This window comes from Wasmannia auropunctata, unplaced genomic scaffold (assembly GCF_000956235.1).
Source record: "Wasmannia auropunctata unplaced genomic scaffold, wasmannia.A_1.0 LD336036.1, whole genome shotgun sequence".
Classification (NCBI taxonomy): domain Eukaryota; kingdom Metazoa; phylum Arthropoda; class Insecta; order Hymenoptera; family Formicidae; genus Wasmannia; species Wasmannia auropunctata.
The window spans coordinates 1,396,928-1,415,598 of record NW_012026854.1 but is presented as its reverse complement, the minus strand read 5'-3'; the positions used below and the strand labels follow the sequence as shown (position 1 = coordinate 1,415,598).

The 18,671-nt window shown below is 31.9% G+C and overlaps 2 protein-coding genes across 6 annotated transcripts; both read right to left on the bottom strand.

Annotated features, from left to right (window-relative positions):
- Nucleotides 1-442: 442 nt before the first annotated feature.
- Nucleotides 443-3,716, bottom strand: LOC105452217 (lipid storage droplets surface-binding protein 2-like). The gene is made up of 4 exons (XM_011693154.1): nt 3,594-3,716; nt 2,280-2,634; nt 1,908-2,121; nt 443-1,218 (listed from the first exon to the last, which is right to left on the bottom strand). The coding sequence occupies exons 2-4, from the start codon at nt 2,589-2,591 to the stop codon at nt 950-952; spliced, it is 795 nt and encodes a 264-aa protein (XP_011691456.1). The 5' UTR covers nt 2,592-2,634; nt 3,594-3,716; the 3' UTR covers nt 443-949.
- Nucleotides 3,717-6,478: 2,762 nt separating this feature from the next.
- On the bottom strand, nt 6,479-12,052 carry LOC105452215 (lipid storage droplets surface-binding protein 1). 5 transcript variants are annotated; one of them, XM_011693146.1, is made up of 8 exons: nt 11,963-12,052; nt 10,085-10,227; nt 9,634-9,819; nt 9,161-9,347; nt 8,735-8,904; nt 7,583-7,840; nt 7,163-7,261; nt 6,479-6,955 (listed from the first exon to the last, which is right to left on the bottom strand). In XM_011693146.1, exons 2-8 carry the CDS (start codon nt 10,211-10,213, stop codon nt 6,827-6,829), a joined length of 1,158 nt encoding a protein of 385 aa, XP_011691448.1. In that variant the 5' UTR covers nt 10,214-10,227; nt 11,963-12,052; the 3' UTR covers nt 6,479-6,826. The 5 variants fall into 5 exon arrangements, with proteins under 5 accessions (XP_011691448.1, XP_011691450.1, XP_011691451.1 ...); XM_011693148.1 differs by lacking the exon at nt 11,963-12,052 and adding an exon at nt 11,654-11,928; XM_011693149.1 differs by lacking the exon at nt 11,963-12,052 and adding an exon at nt 11,466-11,640.
- Between the last annotated feature and the right edge of the window lie 6,619 nt (nt 12,053-18,671).

Sequence of the window (18,671 nt, the reverse complement as noted above, 5' to 3'; positions counted from 1 at the left end):
TAAATATACAAAATATAAATGTTTATTGCAATTGTATTTATTATTACATTTGTTATATATTTATTCTGTATACAAAATATATATCAATATTTCATTTTAAAAGGGAAACAATATCCTTATTGTATCAATAATAATATGTGAAAATTTCTAATGCGATAATTAAAAGAATATTACGTATAGTTCGAAGGATCTCGTATAATGCTCCGAATCTTCAAACGGAGCACTTGTATTTTTATATGTATATCATATATACAACATGTATTACATATACAAATATAAAACTGTGTAACATATAGGAAATGATATTTATACATAAAACTGAGATCTAATAATTTTATTTTCAGTCTCATATTTTTCAATTATCTCATTGAAATATGCAAAACTGAGTTATATAAAAAATATACATATATTTTTAAATATAAAAAAAATTATAGCAATTATATTGTTTACAGACTATTATTTTATTAGTTTATTTTATTTCAGCTATACATTTGTGGTAAGAATATCTGAAATTTATTGCATTCGTATTTTTGTTTTTACTCTTATTTTCACACACTTGTGGATATTATACAAAATATATAAATATAAAATATCTTATTTATACACTATATATTCTACATCTCGTTCTCGGTTTTTTTTTAAATATTTTGTATTTAGCGAATAACAAAGGAATGTTCATATATTAGCACTTCACTGATGCAAAATATTTTCGCACGTCGATTGTTTCTTTCGGAATGAGCCATGAGGAATTAGCACGTGTGACCGCAATAATTCGATTCTTAATGATATTCACAAAGTCACCGCAAATAACAATTATATATGCACAATTATTAAAAATAAATATATAAACAGTTATTTCCAGATGATAAATATAAATGACATTTATTTCGATGGTTTAAATGACCATATGTGGGGAAATTTCGTGAAAAATAGAATGGAAGCAGCATTTTTACTCGTTCTTTTCCTTTTCGTCGTGCGGCTCTTCTTTTTTCTCGCCATTAGCATGTGGCTTTTCATTGATATTAGATTGATGTATAACCTTCGTGACTCCAAGGAACTCGACTAAACTGTTGACATAAGCTTTCAATAAACCTTCCTTCTTGATGGTATTCAGGTGGCTTATTATGTTTAGATATAAACGTCGAGCAGCTTTATTGGACAGGTGACCGACGGTTTGTAAAGTATGTAGCAGCTTGTCCTCCTCAACTGGGTTGATATCTGCAAAATAAAATGTTTATAGTTAAAATAATATATTAAGAAATTCAAATCTGTACTAAAAAAGTAAAGATTGAAAAGAGTTTATATTCCAAAAAAAAAATTAGATAACCGTATCTTTACATACTTAGAGATAAATCTGCATAGTTATTTCATATTGATCCAAATTTTATTTAACTAATAATGTAAGTACAAATATATTTTATAAAATGTAAAAAAAAATATATGTAAAAATTAATTACTTATTAAATTCTTAACCTGATAAATATTTTATTGCAAAACATTAATAATTCTAATGTTTTTTTATTTATATGTATAATTAGGAAAAGTTTTAATCAACTTTTACATAAAATCTATATTATTTATAAAGCAAAAAACAAGTTGGATATTAAAAAGGAAATAAATTTTAATAATAATAGAAGAAGGAAAACAGTAATTTAATGGCTATTATTACGACGATAAATTCTTATTGTCATGTTAGCTACTTTCACTAACTTTCTCGTTGCCTCGTAACACTGTCGGCTTTCATTACGCCGTGAGAGTTACTTTTGCTTAGAATATTCTAACGTTTTAAAAAAGAAAAGAATTTAATTAATTTATACTTTTTGCAGTCTATTATTCAGTCATCTAAATATATTTTAATTACTTCAATAAGATGTCAAGAAATTATAAGAAAAATATATATGCCTTACCTATCGGTTGTTCTTCTCCTGTTGCGGGGAAATATCTGTCAATGAGCTTATCAACGACACCGGCCGTGTTATCTATGCCTCTTACGGCCACACTGCCATAGCGCGTATCGAGTATTTGATTGGCCGTATTCCAGCTGATGTCTCGCAAATTCGCCGCTTGTTCAAGAATTAAATCGTTTACATGCGAAATTCTTAATACCGCCTTCTCATAAATCTGCAAAAGAGTACATATCCAATATATTAATGTATTTACTTTTTTACTTTCCACTTTTAATTAATTAAGAAACAATACGAAAAAGAATGTGTTTCAATGAAATTAAAATGTTTATTAAATTTATAATTATACGATAGAAAAAAATCTCTATTACAAACCTGTGCGGGTTTCTCCTTCACCAGCGGCACTTTTTCTTCGATTTTATCGAGACCAAAGCATAACGTGTTATCGACGAAATTGATGGGGCTCTCGAGTCTTTTTGCGATGGGCACGGCGATGGGCATCGCTTGTCTCGTCGCGGTGCTTATGGACGACTCGGCGGTACTCAGAGCCCAATGCACCAACTGATTCGAACTCTTCACCCTGGAATACGTCTCTGCGGATTTGACGAGCGCTAACTCAACGATAGGTAATTCCATTACGCGCTCGAAGACCTTCAGATGGGGAAGTTGCGCCACCTCCGTCGCCATGGTTCCACACAAGTTTATCACGCGTACGCCGAAAATATAATATCTGTCCAAATAAAAGCACACTTTTGTAAGAGCGATTTATAAACTTATTACAGAAATTTCGATGAAAATGTATTGTATTAAAATACTTAAACACATAAAATTAAAAATATACTTAAAGATTAAAAATGTACTTAAATACATGCACAAAAGAATGACAAATCATTTTGGAGCAAAATGACTATGCTTGATACATTTTTACTATTACTGAAAACAATTATTCGTAGCCTTACGACACATTTAATGATAAATACATAATGAATCTTTATGTATAACTTTTTAGAATTTCTCAATAAAAATGTTTCTCACAACTATTCTTTTGTATTTTATATAATATTAAATCAAATTTTAAACGATCAATTTATCAAGGCGCTCTACGCAAATGCTGAAAAAGAAACTCTGGAAATCGTCTTTCGTGACGATAAATGAGGATGTAAATAGCAATATCTCGAAATACTGGTATCATAATATTTTCGAGTTCGGCAAAGTCCTTGAGTCGATACAACATTAGACATATTTACGAAAATTGTCGAATTATTTAATTATTTTCGTTCGTCGTCAAATAATCGTGATATTATTTTAATAATTTTAATACATAGTTTATCACGCTTAAAAATCGAAAACTCGTAAGAAAACGAGATACGATAAAATTTTTAACTGGATAAATTGCGCAACTCCAAAATTAAATAAATCATTTAGAAAATTTAACGATAACTTTGTACAATGTGCTATACAACGATGCAACTTTTTATAAGTAACGCAAGTATTCTCGACGTTGCGCAAGTTCATGTAACAACAGGAAAATTGTGAAAGAACTACTTTCGTAATTTTCAATTTAACATTTTCGTAGATATAACATTTCACTGCAAAACGAAGTTTCGCACCGTTTTGTAACAAGACATTCGGAGAAATGAAACTTCGACAGAGGATTAAAAACACTATTTTGCAAAATATAGTACTCACAGTCTCGGATTAACCGTCGAGCAGTAGGTAGTTCTTCGCCGGCGTGACTCTCGAACGCGTCTGATACCTCGGCACGAATGCGAATGCTACTGACTCCCGTCACGCACGTTGAACACTTATAACGTGGAGAATCGCCTGCGCAATGGACGCAGTTTGAATAAGCCAATACTGTGGACTGACCGAAGTACGACATCTGTCAACTACACAGTCATTAGATATGAAAATTCTCACGGTCAAATTCTTAGGTATTTGCTGCTCATTTGTTTTCCCACAAGCAAAATTGTTTTTTAATCCAATCTGAATCTAACGAATAGAAAACTGTATTTATTCCGTAATTTAATATATCATTGATATTTTTTAATTGTAACATTATTAAAATATTTTTTCTTTTTTATACACAAATTTTAATTTTTATTATTCTTCTTATTAAATTAAATATCATCAAGTAAATATGATATTTTAAATAAAAAATAATATAAAATAATATAGACATTACCTTCACTTTTAAATAGAGATCTTTTAATTATCTATTATACATACAATATTCACTTTCGAGCGCATTTCACGCAGTTACATCCGACCGTGGCTAGATAATGCATTATTCTTTTCAAAAAAAGCAGAATGCGTAACACACGCGAAGGTCAATCCCCTAGAATAACGTACTATTGAAAATGAAAATGTATAAATGCTTTTCTTCTTCAGGTCTATTGGTATGTACTCCATATACAATATTTTTATCAGTTAATTTAAATAAACCCGAGTAAAAGACTTTTCTAATTATAGAAAAAATGTATATTAATTTATATATAAGCCATATAGTATTAAATAATATGAAATAATTTTTGAGTCTCTAAATCTGAAACAATTTAAAGAAAACATTATAATTTTCTTTTACTGCTTTCTCATGCTTCTTCTTACTATAGGGAAACATATTTTTCATAAATATGCAATGTTTCTAGCACAGTACTGCTAGATAATAAGGGGACATTGTCACTCACTGTCTTTTTCCATAATCATGTCCCCTCAGTACAAAGTCCATTCCATCTTCGTCAGATAGATAATTCAGTCTGTGTTATTATCGCTGTGAGATTGTCGTATAGGCAGACAGAAATGATTTAAAAATTATCAGAAGAATCCATGCACATCCGGGTTCCAAAAAAATATCTTAATATAAAAATTCTTTAAACCGTAAATCTTTAGAATTAATTATTTACGTAAAGCGTCAAATTTTTTTTCTGTTACTGAATGGTAAATAAATTATGCGATATGAGAAATTTTATTATTGTAAATGTAGTATTTATATATTTTTATTAATTATTTGATCAACAATAATTGTGTGTGATGTTTTATAATTGAAAATGGCTAGGAAATAAAAATTTAAGAACTAGAAGTGAAAATTCACATATTATTTTTAAGATACTATTTCTTTTTTTTTACTTTTAAATAATAATATTATAAAATAATAATTATTAGAGAAGTTCTTTAGAATTTGCTCAAGTAATAAATAATATATAATAATTTGTTATTATGCTCTAATTATCTTACATTATAATAATTTAACATAGAAAAATAATTAGACGTAATAACTAAAAATTGTAACCTTTGATGCTGATTATGAATAAAATTTATCTGGATTGCCAGTTCAAGGTTAAACTATATAATTATCATTATGATTTCATAATAAGAAACGATTTGAAGTTGTTTTATATCTACTCGATTAAACTCCATAGTCCGTAGACATATACACATACAAACATATTAATTCATCTAGACAGTGCGATTTGTAGATAAACCTTATCACGCGGTACATGAAGTACTGCGTGAACATCAAATAAAAGTGATATGTCTCATTCTGACCTCAATCGTTTAAATCGTTCTTTCGAGAATTTCTGCGTTGTGATCATAGTCCAAAACATTATATGTTAAACTATTTAAAAAAGTATTAGCAATACACAAAGCATTATTTAAGTTTTTATAGCATACTAAAAAATCTTCAAACATAACATGTTTATACATACAAAAAATGTGTATAAAAGTTTTTTATTATAAAAAGTATATTATAATATAAAAGAAATTATTATAATAATTAAATATAAATTGCATTATTATTCTGCTATAATATTGGATACACACACACACACATATATATATACATATATATGAAGAATATCATACAATTATGCATACAATTATGCAGTCTATTAATATTGATACAAAATTATTAATTAAAAATTATGAATGAGATTTAGCAAAAAATATAATAATAAAATTATATGTACTAATTAATGTATAATATGTAGTTATTAAATTTATAATTAATATACATTATTATATTACTTTCAATATTATAATAGTATTTAATAAAAAACATTTAACATCTGCATTTGATGGATACTGACGTATGTCGAAAATGTGCATTTCAGCTTGCTTGCTTTGAGAACATAGGAAGATAGATTTAAAAATTCTGTAACTACCTGAGGATTTCTCCGCTTTCACTATTGAAAGAAATCTGAAGAGAGCGTAGCGTTGACGGGATGTTAGTCTGTGATGTCTCACGATGTTTTCATTTGGGTATCAAAGTTCACGATTAAACGTTTTAAATGCTGCGCAATAGGTAATCGATCTGATTTATCTGATTTATAATACACGTTCAATAATATAATACATATTTATTTAATGTGATTGCAAAATTGTGTAAAAAATAAAAGATATTTACAATAGCAAATAAAAATGCAGAAATATAAACTAAATTCTAAAAAATATTATTATTAGATTAAAAATTATTTAATTAATTGCATTTAATTGAGTTTTTATCTATTAAATACATGTATCGTTATTTTAAATGCTTAAAAGGATAAAATATAAGGGAAAAAAATAAGCTCAAATTCGCGTGACGTCGGAATTAAGACGGCCCTTTATTTCTTCACTTACATTTAATTATCGTAAGAGCAATAGATTTTTGACTAACGACTAACTTGAAAAGCACAAAATGAGTATGGGCACGGGTACACTGTGCCATTGATAAAATATATTCTGTTGTATTACGTATTGTATCACGAATACAAAATCATAAAAGGTAATGATGTAATCGCGGTCGATGAAATGTTATGTTAATCAATGAGCGGCGGCTCGATGCGATTTCTATCCTCTCGTGTCTTTGACCTTGTAATTGAAAACCATACCAGAAGGGGAAAGAAACCCGCACGTAGCAGTTTTCAGGCGAGACTCGTTTGTTACTCGATACCATTTATTGGAGGATTGGAAGTCACCGACATGTGATTGTTGTAGTTCTGCTCGCGGTTTCGCATGCGTGGTACCTTTTGAGGGCTAGGGCGACCAGCCAAGAACGCAGCGAATTTTTCCTACAAGAAATTTACTATTGTATACATTGCGATAACAAAATATTTAATTTAAGATTTTTTGATGGCTGATTTGCCAATGTAAGATGATAAAAATAAAACTTGGATTTACAATAATATAAGTATTTTTATAAGCTTTTTATATTTCTCTTTAAATAACATATCAATAACGTCGAATAATTATACTATGAGATAGATAAGCATACTTACCAATAGCAGATTCGTAGTCGCACTCAACCTTTCAATACCAGAGCGTATAATAGACATTTGTTCTTTTACCGCATTGCTCTTACCTATAAGTGGTGTCATCTGAAAAATAATATACACACACACACACACGTTATAAAACTATTATTAAAATATAATGTAAAAACTTTTACTTAAGCTGTATTATTAAAAAATAAGCATTGATTGAAGTTATATAAAAATAATATTTTATTATCCGCGTGTCCTGTTCACACAAGTGAACATTTTAAGATCACTTTTCTTAATTTGATCAATGCGATGCGGTCGAGAGAAAGTACCTCTCAATAATTTCTACTATGTCTGCATTGAAAATATCGTTCGCTTAATATTGATTAAGTTACATAAATATGCCGATTCAAGCCGGATTAGTGAAGTTCATGTAACCTGTAATGAGGCGTCCGCGACGGCAAGTAATTGATGAGAAAGCCGGACAAGTAGATGACCTAAACGTCGCGGGGTCCTAGCCGCCAATGCCGCCGTGCCGTTCACAAGATGGACTATGCGCCGTGCGGATTCGCGCGTCAAGAGCACGAGCAGCTGTTCGAGTGTATCAGGACGCGCCTGATTTTCAGGCTCCGGTAGGCTCAACGTGGCCCACAGCGTCTTTGCTTTCTCCATCGCTAATTTTGGATCAGTAGCTATCTGCGCATACATTAAAAATCGTTGCTCGTTATACATATTCCTGTATGTACATCTCGTATCGCGTTGAACAGATTTGGAAATAGGTATACGTGATCATACCGAGATCACGAGAAGACTCAGTGATCATCGCGTTATAAATATTTGTTTCGAGATTTAACATCTGGGTCTTTTTCCGCCAGTCTTCGTAAATATTTATCATGCGAGAATCATTAAACACTCTCGTGATCGAGATCACGCATCTATCACCGCTTACACTCGAAGCTTTCTTGCCGAATTCGCATTTTGCAGAAAAAGTTATTTCTGAATTTCAAGATATACAGATATAAAAAGATGTAAATAGTACAGTTTGAATATTCTGATATCTGTTCCATTATACTTTGTTAAAACATAAATTTTTATATTCCATGTATCACTGTGATTTATATTAAAATGAAAATGATAAATTTTTCTAGAATTTTCCAAAAAGATCATGTCATAGGAAAATTTGCACGATATGCAAGCACGAATGCAAGTGCTGCTTTCCAAGAAGAATATCAAGTAACACATCATAAAATGTTATTATTTTTTCGGGCATAGAGTATAAAAAAGATATCTTATTCAGCGTTTAGCTTCGATGGTAATATTCCTTTGTGTCAGCGAATATTTTGCACAAACATCTTTCTAATCACAGTTGTAGCAGATATTATTACCAAAATAACTATTAAAAAATAAAAATGTATCTAAGTGTACATTATATATGTGTGTGCAATTTAACGCATCAAAAGCTAAATAATTTCGCCACAATATAACGCGACATATAAGTCATCGAAACGTACACTTGTAACTATATAAATTTAACTGAGCATGTTGACACACGATTGATAAATGATAAATTGATTAAATATCGAGCCTTACCAATTCGACGACATATAGAAGAACGTGGATGCACTCCGTTCCTTGCTCTTTGAGCGCGCGCGCCTCGGCTAAAGTGCGTCGCGTCAATCTTTTTTGTAGTTTTCGTGAGAACCTTGCGCCGTGTTTGATAGTCCGTGTCGTTTTGCTTGTGCTTTCAGTAGAATTGCTCTCTGAAACACGTATTGTCAAACGTTTGACATTTACCGCTCGTTAATGTCGCACGCAGCGACACAGCGTTTCATATATAAAACACAACATTAAACATGTATTATATATATATTACATTATTCTTATTTTTGCGTACTGTTCAATTCTATGCATCGTAATTAAATAATGTACATTATACATACGCGAAATTTCAAAGAATTTTGCAAATCTGAATATTAAATATATTTAATTATTAATTAAATATATTATCGAATTTACCATCTTTATCAGTTGGATCTCCTGGCAAGTAATGATCCACGTACTTATCCGCAATTGTCAATGCATCATCCAATCTATCAGCGGCGACGTTGGCAGCTTGGTTACTGATTTGCGTGACACTTCCGGCGCGCATTAGGACCGGTTTCACAATTTTCTTATTTACATAGTCTCGCGTATTCAAATACATCTATGTACGTGAAATAAAACTTGACTTATATGCGATGATACAATTAAGATTAATCTATTTACTCGGGACAGTTAATTGTTTTAACTAATTTCCGCAAGATCCATTTTTTTTGTTCAAATTGTATTTATAGTACTAATAGGAAATAAATTTTACATATAATCACATATAACAATATACTGATATGTAACTATAATTATATATACTGCTTTATATACATTTGTAAGGATATGCATATCTTCACATACATTTCCACATATTGTTCTGCAGAAAAGATTTGTAAACTTACAAGATGAGGGGGAAGATGCACTGCCGGTACTCTCTGCTCAACGATGTCGATACCTTTACACAGTAGCTGATCGATCGTCGTAATTGGCCCATTTAGTGCAAAAATTGCTGGTCTTGCTGTCGCCGTAGCGATCGCTAATGATTGCTCCGCCGTATCCAAACTCCAGTTCATTAAAGAATTCGAACGCTAAAGAGAGAAACAATTGATTAAAAAATTGATTAAATATAAAAAAAGAAACGGTTAAATTATTATTAAATTAACTTGAAAATAGGATTATTCTGTATTGTTTACATTTATACTTTTTATTATTGTCATTTCAGAAGATTTCTGCGACTGTCTAGAGAGATTTTATTTAAATTTTTGAAGGCAAGATTTACCAGTTTTCTAATGGCACAATGAGCGACATTTTATATCGTGCTATATATGCGTATAATATAGCTTGTAATTATACCTTTATTTTTCTATACACATTACCAGCGATATGTATACCGCTTTCTACAATGGGAAGACTCGAGATCCTAGCCACAGATTCAAAATGCGGCAAATCCGAGTGCCGCCTTCTCACATTTGCTCGCGCCATATGGAGAATAGTCGCTGCAATTGACAATTATAATTAATGCTGAACTGCGAAATAGAGTCAGAGGAAATTATTAACGCAATAATAATATTAAATCGGTACTTTAATCTGTGTGCATATTTTAATATCATAATTATCACATTTTTACGATTGCCAAATATTCATAAAAAGTGCTTTTTAGGAATTTTTTTCTAGGAAAACTAAATTTCTTTCATTTTGACTATCTTCCGTGCATCTCTTCTTAAAAGGAAAAAAATGCTTTAATCTGCATGCATTTAATTAAAAAAAAAAATACTTAAATTAAAAATTTATAAAATTATATACACTGAGAAAATAACTTGAACATACAACGATTAGTCAACGTACATATTTAGATTTCTTCGAAACACGTTTATTCGCAGCTCATTTTTGCAATACATTTTTTATATCATCTATCATGCGATGTTAGAATGTAAGCAATTGCGTCGTACAACTAATTAATATGTTAAATACTTTTTTTCCATATAAAACAGCATATATACTATTTGAAATAATCTACGCGTTCGCTTCGGTGAAGTAATCTTTCTCTCTCTTTCTCGCCTTTAATTCAAAAAAGTAAAATCGCATATTTGCGGACAAGTGGCCCCCTTCCCTTTCAATTGCGACTAATAAAGAGTAGATTATCGATAGGACACCGCGGAAAAAAAACACGTGTTTTCTTCGCTAAACGTAAACGGCGCCATATGTCACTCAAAAGAAACGACTCGTTCAGCATCCGCTCGGTGAACCGATAAGCGAGGTCATACCGGGAGGGGACGCTGGCAAAGATTTTGCTTCGTGGTTAATGTCGAGGCTATACGCGTCTCCTTCGAGCGAGCATCAAGTAATCTTCTTTCAACCGGATAAAATATGAGATTCGAGGCGCGATTCGCGCCGATATAGCGATAGGGATGAGCGCGCGCGCGCGAGGAAATTCATTAAACTCTCGACGCTGCGATTTCAGTCAAAGCTCTCGGCGGGACTTTCACCTGCAGTTCACTGATGATGCTGTAAATGACAATCGGGCTGAGGAGGAAACTCCCTGCGGTGAAATCTCCCTACGAGCGATTACGCCGGCGCGGCGGATATACTTTCTCGCTAGAGGTCAAACTTTCCTCGTGTGCACGTAAGCAGCGTCGCGTCTGCATCTCATAACCGTTTGCCAGATTCTGTCTATTGACGTGTCTATTACGTCTCATTTTAAATAATACCTGTGATTAGAGCAACAATCTCTCACCTATTTAATGATACTTAATTTGGTGCCCGTTACTTATCTTCCTCGGGCTCTATTGCGTCTCCGATTAAAAAGTCGATTCTAATCTCTTTGATCTGTCGCGCGCAACTACAAATGATCGTATCCGTTCTGCGTCAAAACGGTGTTTAGCCAGACTCAACGCGAAAAAAATCGATTCGCGGGTTACTCACATTCTTTATCTCTCGCTCTTTCTTTCTTTTCCCTCGCACTTCAAGTCAATCACTACTGAATGCTGATTTCGCACACGGATCGCATTACCCCTTCCTCTTTTTTACAACGCTCTCGGTTTAACTCTGTGCAATCAGCTATATACAATCACACTCAGATACACAACATATACGCACATACACATGCTCGCGCAAGTATAAATATGCACGCATGTACGAATACACGCGTATTGTACACCAATCCGGAATAGATCCGAATCGGTGGAGATCGGAAGATCGGTAAAGTTACACGTTTTCGGGGGACTCTCTTACCTGAGAGCAAAGGCGAGCTGCGAAGCGGCGGAAATGCTGCCTGCGGATTCTCTTATATATGGATATCCGTGTAACCGGGCCAATCGCGTCCGAATCCGGCGGCCGGATGAGACGGCAGAAAACTCGGCGTTTCGACCAAAGAACGCGCCGTTGACTGCACGACGGAGACTGCAAATGGATATCTCATCGGTTTGACCTATGACACATCGATTATATACGGACGCGGCGGACGTAATGACGCACGAATAAAAATCTTTTCCTAGCTTCTCTGCCGTCTCTCTGTGCATCGGGAAAAAAACGTAGACACTGAGTCAATTTCGCATGCGACAAATGTGGAACGCATTTGCAGATAGGATGGGTAGGTGATAGTTGGTAGCGGAATTTTGATTCTATATGTTAATATTTCTTCGAAAGGAGATGTAATCACTCATGGCTGCTTGGAATTCATGCTTTAAATGCTCCCCTTTCCTTCAAAATTCTTACCTCGTTCACAATTGTAAGTGTAATAATTATGAAGCTGCAAGAACATTTATTTTATTTTTATCAGAACGGTTGTAACAGTTTCATTGGCCCTCCGAGTTCTTCCGAGCTATATTTAAATTATTATTGTCCACCTTATCAATCAAACGTTGCGGCATACATTACTGAGAACGATATTTGAGGTATCAATCAACGATACCTTCAAATGAATTTTTAAACAATTTTTCAACCTGACTTTTTTATAATGTAATTTAGAAAATTACATTTATGTGTGAATGTATAATAAATGCAATTTAATAATTGCCGTTTGTCTTATTCTATAGAATTATATCGTGTGAATTAAGCTTCGTACGTCGGATGAATATAAGAGATCATGGATTATTGCTCCAAGACGACTAGACAGTTCGTGAAAATGTATCGAGTAAAAAGAAAACTATGAAAAACTCGAAATTATCTCGGGCAGACGCTCTTAATTGCCATGCAAAGTCCACTTCGCAATTCTGTCTTTACAAAGATGAATATGTCCGTGTTATAAATTAATTTTTTGCTAATTTGTACTTATCTCGTCTGTCTACTGGCCCTGATTCTACTTATCTTTGAAGAAATTGTTCTTGTCTAATCTAATTCTACTTATTCTATTTTCCTTCCTATCCTTCCTGTCCTTCCTATTTATAAAAAAAGCTGTGTTAAATCGATATAGTCGAATTTATTGTTGCCTTTTTCCCGTGATATCTATTAATAACTTATAAATATAAATGAATATTATATATACACATAGTATTATTACTATAACTACATATGCATGTAGATGCAAAAAAAGAAATAAGAAACTGGTGTAGTTAGAAATATTGCATAATCGTGAGACTTTAGAAGGTCGAATTAATAGACCAACTACTTTATTGCTCGTTGAGAATAAAGTGTATCGCTAGATTCAACAAACACTAACTAACGTCAATTAGAAAATCGTTGGTACTCATCCTTAGAAAGGTCGAGATAGCTTTTTATTGAGCGAAAATTGCATATATTAATGGATTAATATTTTTATTACAAAATGTTCGATATTTTTAGCAGCACATGTATGAAATTGTGTATTTTTTCAATTTCTTAAAAGAATAATAGATTTTTGTCAGACAATTATTTAGCATACAGAAATAGTTCTCCTTCTTGAGCAAATTTTTAAGAAAAAGATATAGCATGTGTAAAATATAAAAGGAAAATATCAAGTAACATTTGCTATAACATTGCTGAGTATCGGATTCTATAACTTTAGTACTTTATTTAACAAAAAATGAAAAAATGAAGCTTTTAATCATTAAAATGTTCCGTGGATATTATTATATATAAATAATAAATCTACATATTTTGTACATGACAAAATGGCTATATTTCTGATAATTAAAGAAATATCCACCTGATAATCAGATAAAGCCGCTCAAAATAAAAATTGCTTCATTTGATTGAGAATTCAACACAGTTGTATATTGCGATACTTAATTCAATGTAATATACAAAAAATAAAAAAGAGGCAGTGATTTGTCACATGTGACATTTTTGCTCGATTTGTACACAAGTATGAGAGGATGATAAATGTATCTACATATTTTAATGGATTGAAAATATTCAGCATTCACATTAAAGAGTGTCAAAGAAGCAGAGAGAAATCTGAGAGTGGACGTGCGTCGCGTTTCAGATGAAACTAAATCTGTTTAGTGGCGCCTCATATATATGCACAAAATGTGCACATTGAACTATGTAGGTTACGGATATTTCCGGCGGGTAACAATTACGATCTTTGATTTTAATCCATATTATTAATACAGTTGCCTAACATTGTTCTATTCGTTATGTTTGCAAAATATAATTATCTAACAATGCATTTTATAAAAATTATAACTAAAGAGTAAAATAATTTAAGCCTAAAAATATATTAAACATTTAAAAAAGCGTCGAGAATATACATATTTTAATAAACGTTTCTATATAAAACATATATTAAGAAAATATGTGGAAATGATTAAATCTAATGCCACTTCTTAGCTATTTATTACAAAAAGATGTACAAGTAAATTTAATTTTTTAGGTTGTTTCGTTTCGAACAAATATAATTACGATAAAAATCTCGATTAAATTTCAAATATTTTACATAATTTTTACATAATCTATATATTGTCAATTTAACAATTTGTAAACAAGTTTAAATCTGTGAGAACCGAGCTTTATAAGATATAAGCAAATATAGTATAAAGCATATGAAATACTTAACATAATACTTAATAAAATAAAATATATTAATATTTCCTTTTAATATATTATGTCATATAAAATAATCATAATGAAGAATAGCAACTTGTTTCTTGACAATAGAAATCATACATATCAAATACATTTTATACTTACCTCTTAAACTTTCTCATTGCTTTCAAAGTAGTGTGAAGAGTTGATATATTATCTTCTTAAAAAAATATTTTAATGCATTTAATGGATGTATTTAGCAAGCTGAAATAAGATTCAAGAAGAACTTAAAATTTCTGACCAACAGAAAATTTGTTAAATTAATATAGTAATAGTTGTATTACAGAGTAAAAGCGTTATAAAATTTCATTTTTTTAATACAAATTATTAAAGTAAATTGAATGCAACCATAGTAGTTTCAATTTTTCAGGAAAAAGTCTTTTTGCAAATAGTGATATAGAATATGTATTAAAACACTTTCACTTATATTGATCTGCCAATCGTTAAAAGTATATAAGTTAATACAACATGTTAATAAGCATTTGACATGCAATTTGCTAATAATAACAAATTAATATATATATTGTATTTTGTAGTAGTAAATTATTCTCTTTTTCAAATTGCAATATTTTTTCACTAGCTATCAAATTCTAGCTATAAACTACGTGACGCTACAAATACAAATCATGAGCTCACGGATACTCCTGCCAGCATATCGAACAAACGATTCGAAGAGAAACAATGCTATTGGATTGCAGTAGAGGCACTTTAATGCGATTTTCACGAACGTAAGTGCGTACGACGACACGATTGCTATGCCGACAGTTTCATCCTGCTCAACACAGGTTTGTAAAGTACTTGTCCTTTTATTACAAAGTGACGTGGATCCGCATATCGAAACGCGAGGCATAAGGGGACTCTCTGGGGGTTTTACTCTTTTATGTATATAATTATTTATATCATCAATTATAATGAATATATAGTTATGTACAATATTGAATCTCATTCTTTAACAATAACATCAACAACATGATTAAACAACGTTCCTCATTGGTACACAAATTGTAAATGTACAGATAAAAAAGCAGATGAGGTCAATGAGGTGGCGTACGCTCAGCGCGCCATTAATTCCCTCTTCTTTTTTTTACATTTTTTTTTAAATCCCCATATATATATATACTTATATCTTGAACCGCTTCGGGTTCTTTGTTCGATTTTTCATGAGCTTATATATATATATATATGTATATGTATATACTTCAAAGTATATACTTCGTTTAGATACACACGTTCCACATACACACAAATGCGTCAGATTTGCTCCGCGCGACGCAACGAGAACATGACAGTTGATGATATCGATTGAATCGGTGCGTGATTTAATTTTTAAAGAGAGTGCATGAGCGATTCGCGTCGCGCGACCGGCTAGCCATAAGTCTCTTGCATAATCTGCAAATTTTTGCCTAATAATATAATTACTTCATTACTTTTAAAATAACAACGCAAGAACTCTATCGCGCGGAAATTGTTTTCCGCGTCAATTAATCCCCGTCATAGTCTTTCATATGTTCCAAAGAGATAAAGTATAAACTATGGAAACGTTGTCGATAAATTCAACAGGCGCTGTCGCCTTTCTAATTTGCCATCTTTTCAACTCGGCTCGCCCTGCGCGACGCAAATCTCGACCAATCATCTAAAACTCTACACAAGGCTCCGACGAGTTTTCTTTTTTTTTGTCGCTTGATAAACGACTTCCACATAATCTAACGCACGAATTTGTATTATTTTCGTATAGAATCGCATTAAGGCGAGACAGAGTCGTCGAAGCTCTTCCGAAGCTATTTCCGACGCTCCTAAACGCGAAGGACTCGCTCGCATTCTCATGATTCGCCGATAAATGTTTCTTCGCCAGGAAAGAAAAAAAACACTGAACATTTCTTGAGAATAAAGCGATATGCACGAATCTGATATACGATATTTGCTAATCGAGATTTTTGTCTTACAGCTTTCTCCTAGCCGTTCTTTTCTGTTATTTAGTTCCTTTCTCCGAGGCTCCGATCTCATGGTCCCTTCAGTACAAAGAAAATAATGAATTTACGAAAATGAAGAATATTTTAACTCATCTGCATAATTCTGTCGTGAAATTTACCATACAAACAAAAAATTTTCCAAAAATTTGAAAATGGAAAACGCATAATTTGTCTTCGTACGCACTCAAAAAATGATTGTTTGCAATAAATTTGGAAATAATTTTTCTTTAATAAAACTTTGAAAAGAAATTATTATATAAAATAGTAAAATTTTAATTACGAATTAACCTATCTATTGTGCATTAAAAATTATCCGAAGCAGTTTAAATTTCAATCCTTAAAATTTAAATCATCAAACCTTTTTAATATGTAAAATTATATTTGAAAAAAGCTCTTAGCAAACTTCACTTACAATTAGTGACAGTTGAATAATATTCCTTTTTTAATTTCTTTTATACACACTGTGTACTCAATATTATATAATTCATTGAAATATTTTTATCAAATTCCCGTCTTTTTACAAAATCTAAAAAAAATTTTCTTTTACTTATTTTTAAAAGTTTCTCGTGCAGAAAAGGTATACAGCAAATATATATTAACGAATTCTTCATTCTCTTTTTCCTCTCGCAATCTCTTAGTTTATATTCTTCTGTTTCGTGCCATGATTGAACGTTCTCAATTTTCTAGTTTCGTATCGCAATTTGGCGGCTAGGAGAAAGAAGAAAGACAAGTAAAGGCGCACGGAATTTGATCGCTGCGAAAATACAATGTCTATTTATGCGAGTACAATTCCTCAAAACCTGAATTAGTTCATATCGAAAACGTAATCCTGCAATCGTCATCTTTCGATATCACGATGTTTAAGACAAATCTCAAATTTCAGCATTCCAAATAAACTTGAAATATTTTGAACATTATAAGAGATAAATTTTATACTAAGAACGCGTGTATATGATACACTTCATGATCGACTTAGTTATAAAAATATTTGCTTTATATAGATAAAATAATTCATGAAAGAAAAAAAACCGAAAAGTTTAACTGTAACCGAACTAACCAATGAAATTTACAGCCGTCGTATAAGGATCTAACAACAAATTAACAACATCTTCCTTTGACACACACTAAACATGTGCTATACAAAATTCTATGTTCTTCAAATAAAATAATAATTCTTTATCCAATAAATTTAACACATCGAAACTTCGAAAATTTCTAGCTTGTTATTTGTATCTCAGCGGTTTGTTCTTCGGCTACAATTTATGAAAAAATAAAGTATCAACTTTGCAACTAAAAGAAAAACATCTCGTTTGACGAAAATTGACACACGCTTCAAAAAGAGTTTTGCACCATTCAAATTTCTATATTTCTAAAACCGTACACGTAACCTTTGAATTCTCTAATCGAGAAGATAATCCATCAGATAAATTGATTAACAGCAAAAATTATCATTCCTTCTATCTCAGTGCATGAATGTGGCGTAACAGGTGGTGCAAAACTATATTTGGTTTGTGCTGCCAACGAAGTAATTTCACAACGTAGCTATACACAGTCCAGCGACAAAGGTCAAACATTCCTACGATGAAGATATCTTTCTCGCGCGAACCGCGAGATTTTAAGACCCTGCAGGTAAACAACAACCCTCGGGCTAGTTGCACCGACATCGTCCGGCACTGAATGCGGATAAACTAAATTCTTCTTATCTGTATTACTCAAGTGATTTTTATCATTCAAGCTTCTCTTCTTCGTCCGCGTTATCAGTGCCTGCCTGTGCAGAGAAACGATAACTCCCCGACCGGAAGTTAGTTTGTCCGGACTGTCAATGCAGCTTAGCCCTCTATGCGACCGGCGCTACGTGTCCTTTGTACTTGGGCAGGGTGCGTGTCCACTCGCGCGCCTCGCCTTGCTTATCCTTTTTTCTTTTTTTTCTCTTTTTTTTGACGCACTCGAGCTATACATAGAAAGTT

Bases quoted from the DNA above. Each gene is read 5' to 3' on its own strand.
- LOC105452217 (XM_011693154.1), bottom strand. From the start codon at position 2,591: ATGGCGACGGAGGTGGCGCAACTTCCCCATCTGAAGGTCTTCGAGCGC. The intron at 2,122-2,279 runs GTTTGTAATAGA...ACTCTTTTGCAG, and splicing joins TGAAGGAGAAACCCGCACAG to ATTTATGAGAAGGCGGTATT. The intron at 1,219-1,907 runs GTAAGGCATATA...TTTATTTTGCAG, and splicing joins AGGAGAAGAACAACCGATAG to ATATCAACCCAGTTGAGGAG.
- LOC105452215 (XM_011693146.1), bottom strand. From the start codon at position 10,213: ATGGCGCGAGCAAATGTGAGAAGGCGGCACTCGGATTTGCCGCATTTT. The intron at 8,905-9,160 runs GTAAATTCGATA...TACGTGTTTCAG, and splicing joins AGATCCAACTGATAAAGATG to AGAGCAATTCTACTGAAAGC. The intron at 7,262-7,582 runs GTTACATGAACT...ATTATTTTTCAG, and splicing joins TCGCGGACGCCTCATTACAG to ATGACACCACTTATAGGTAA.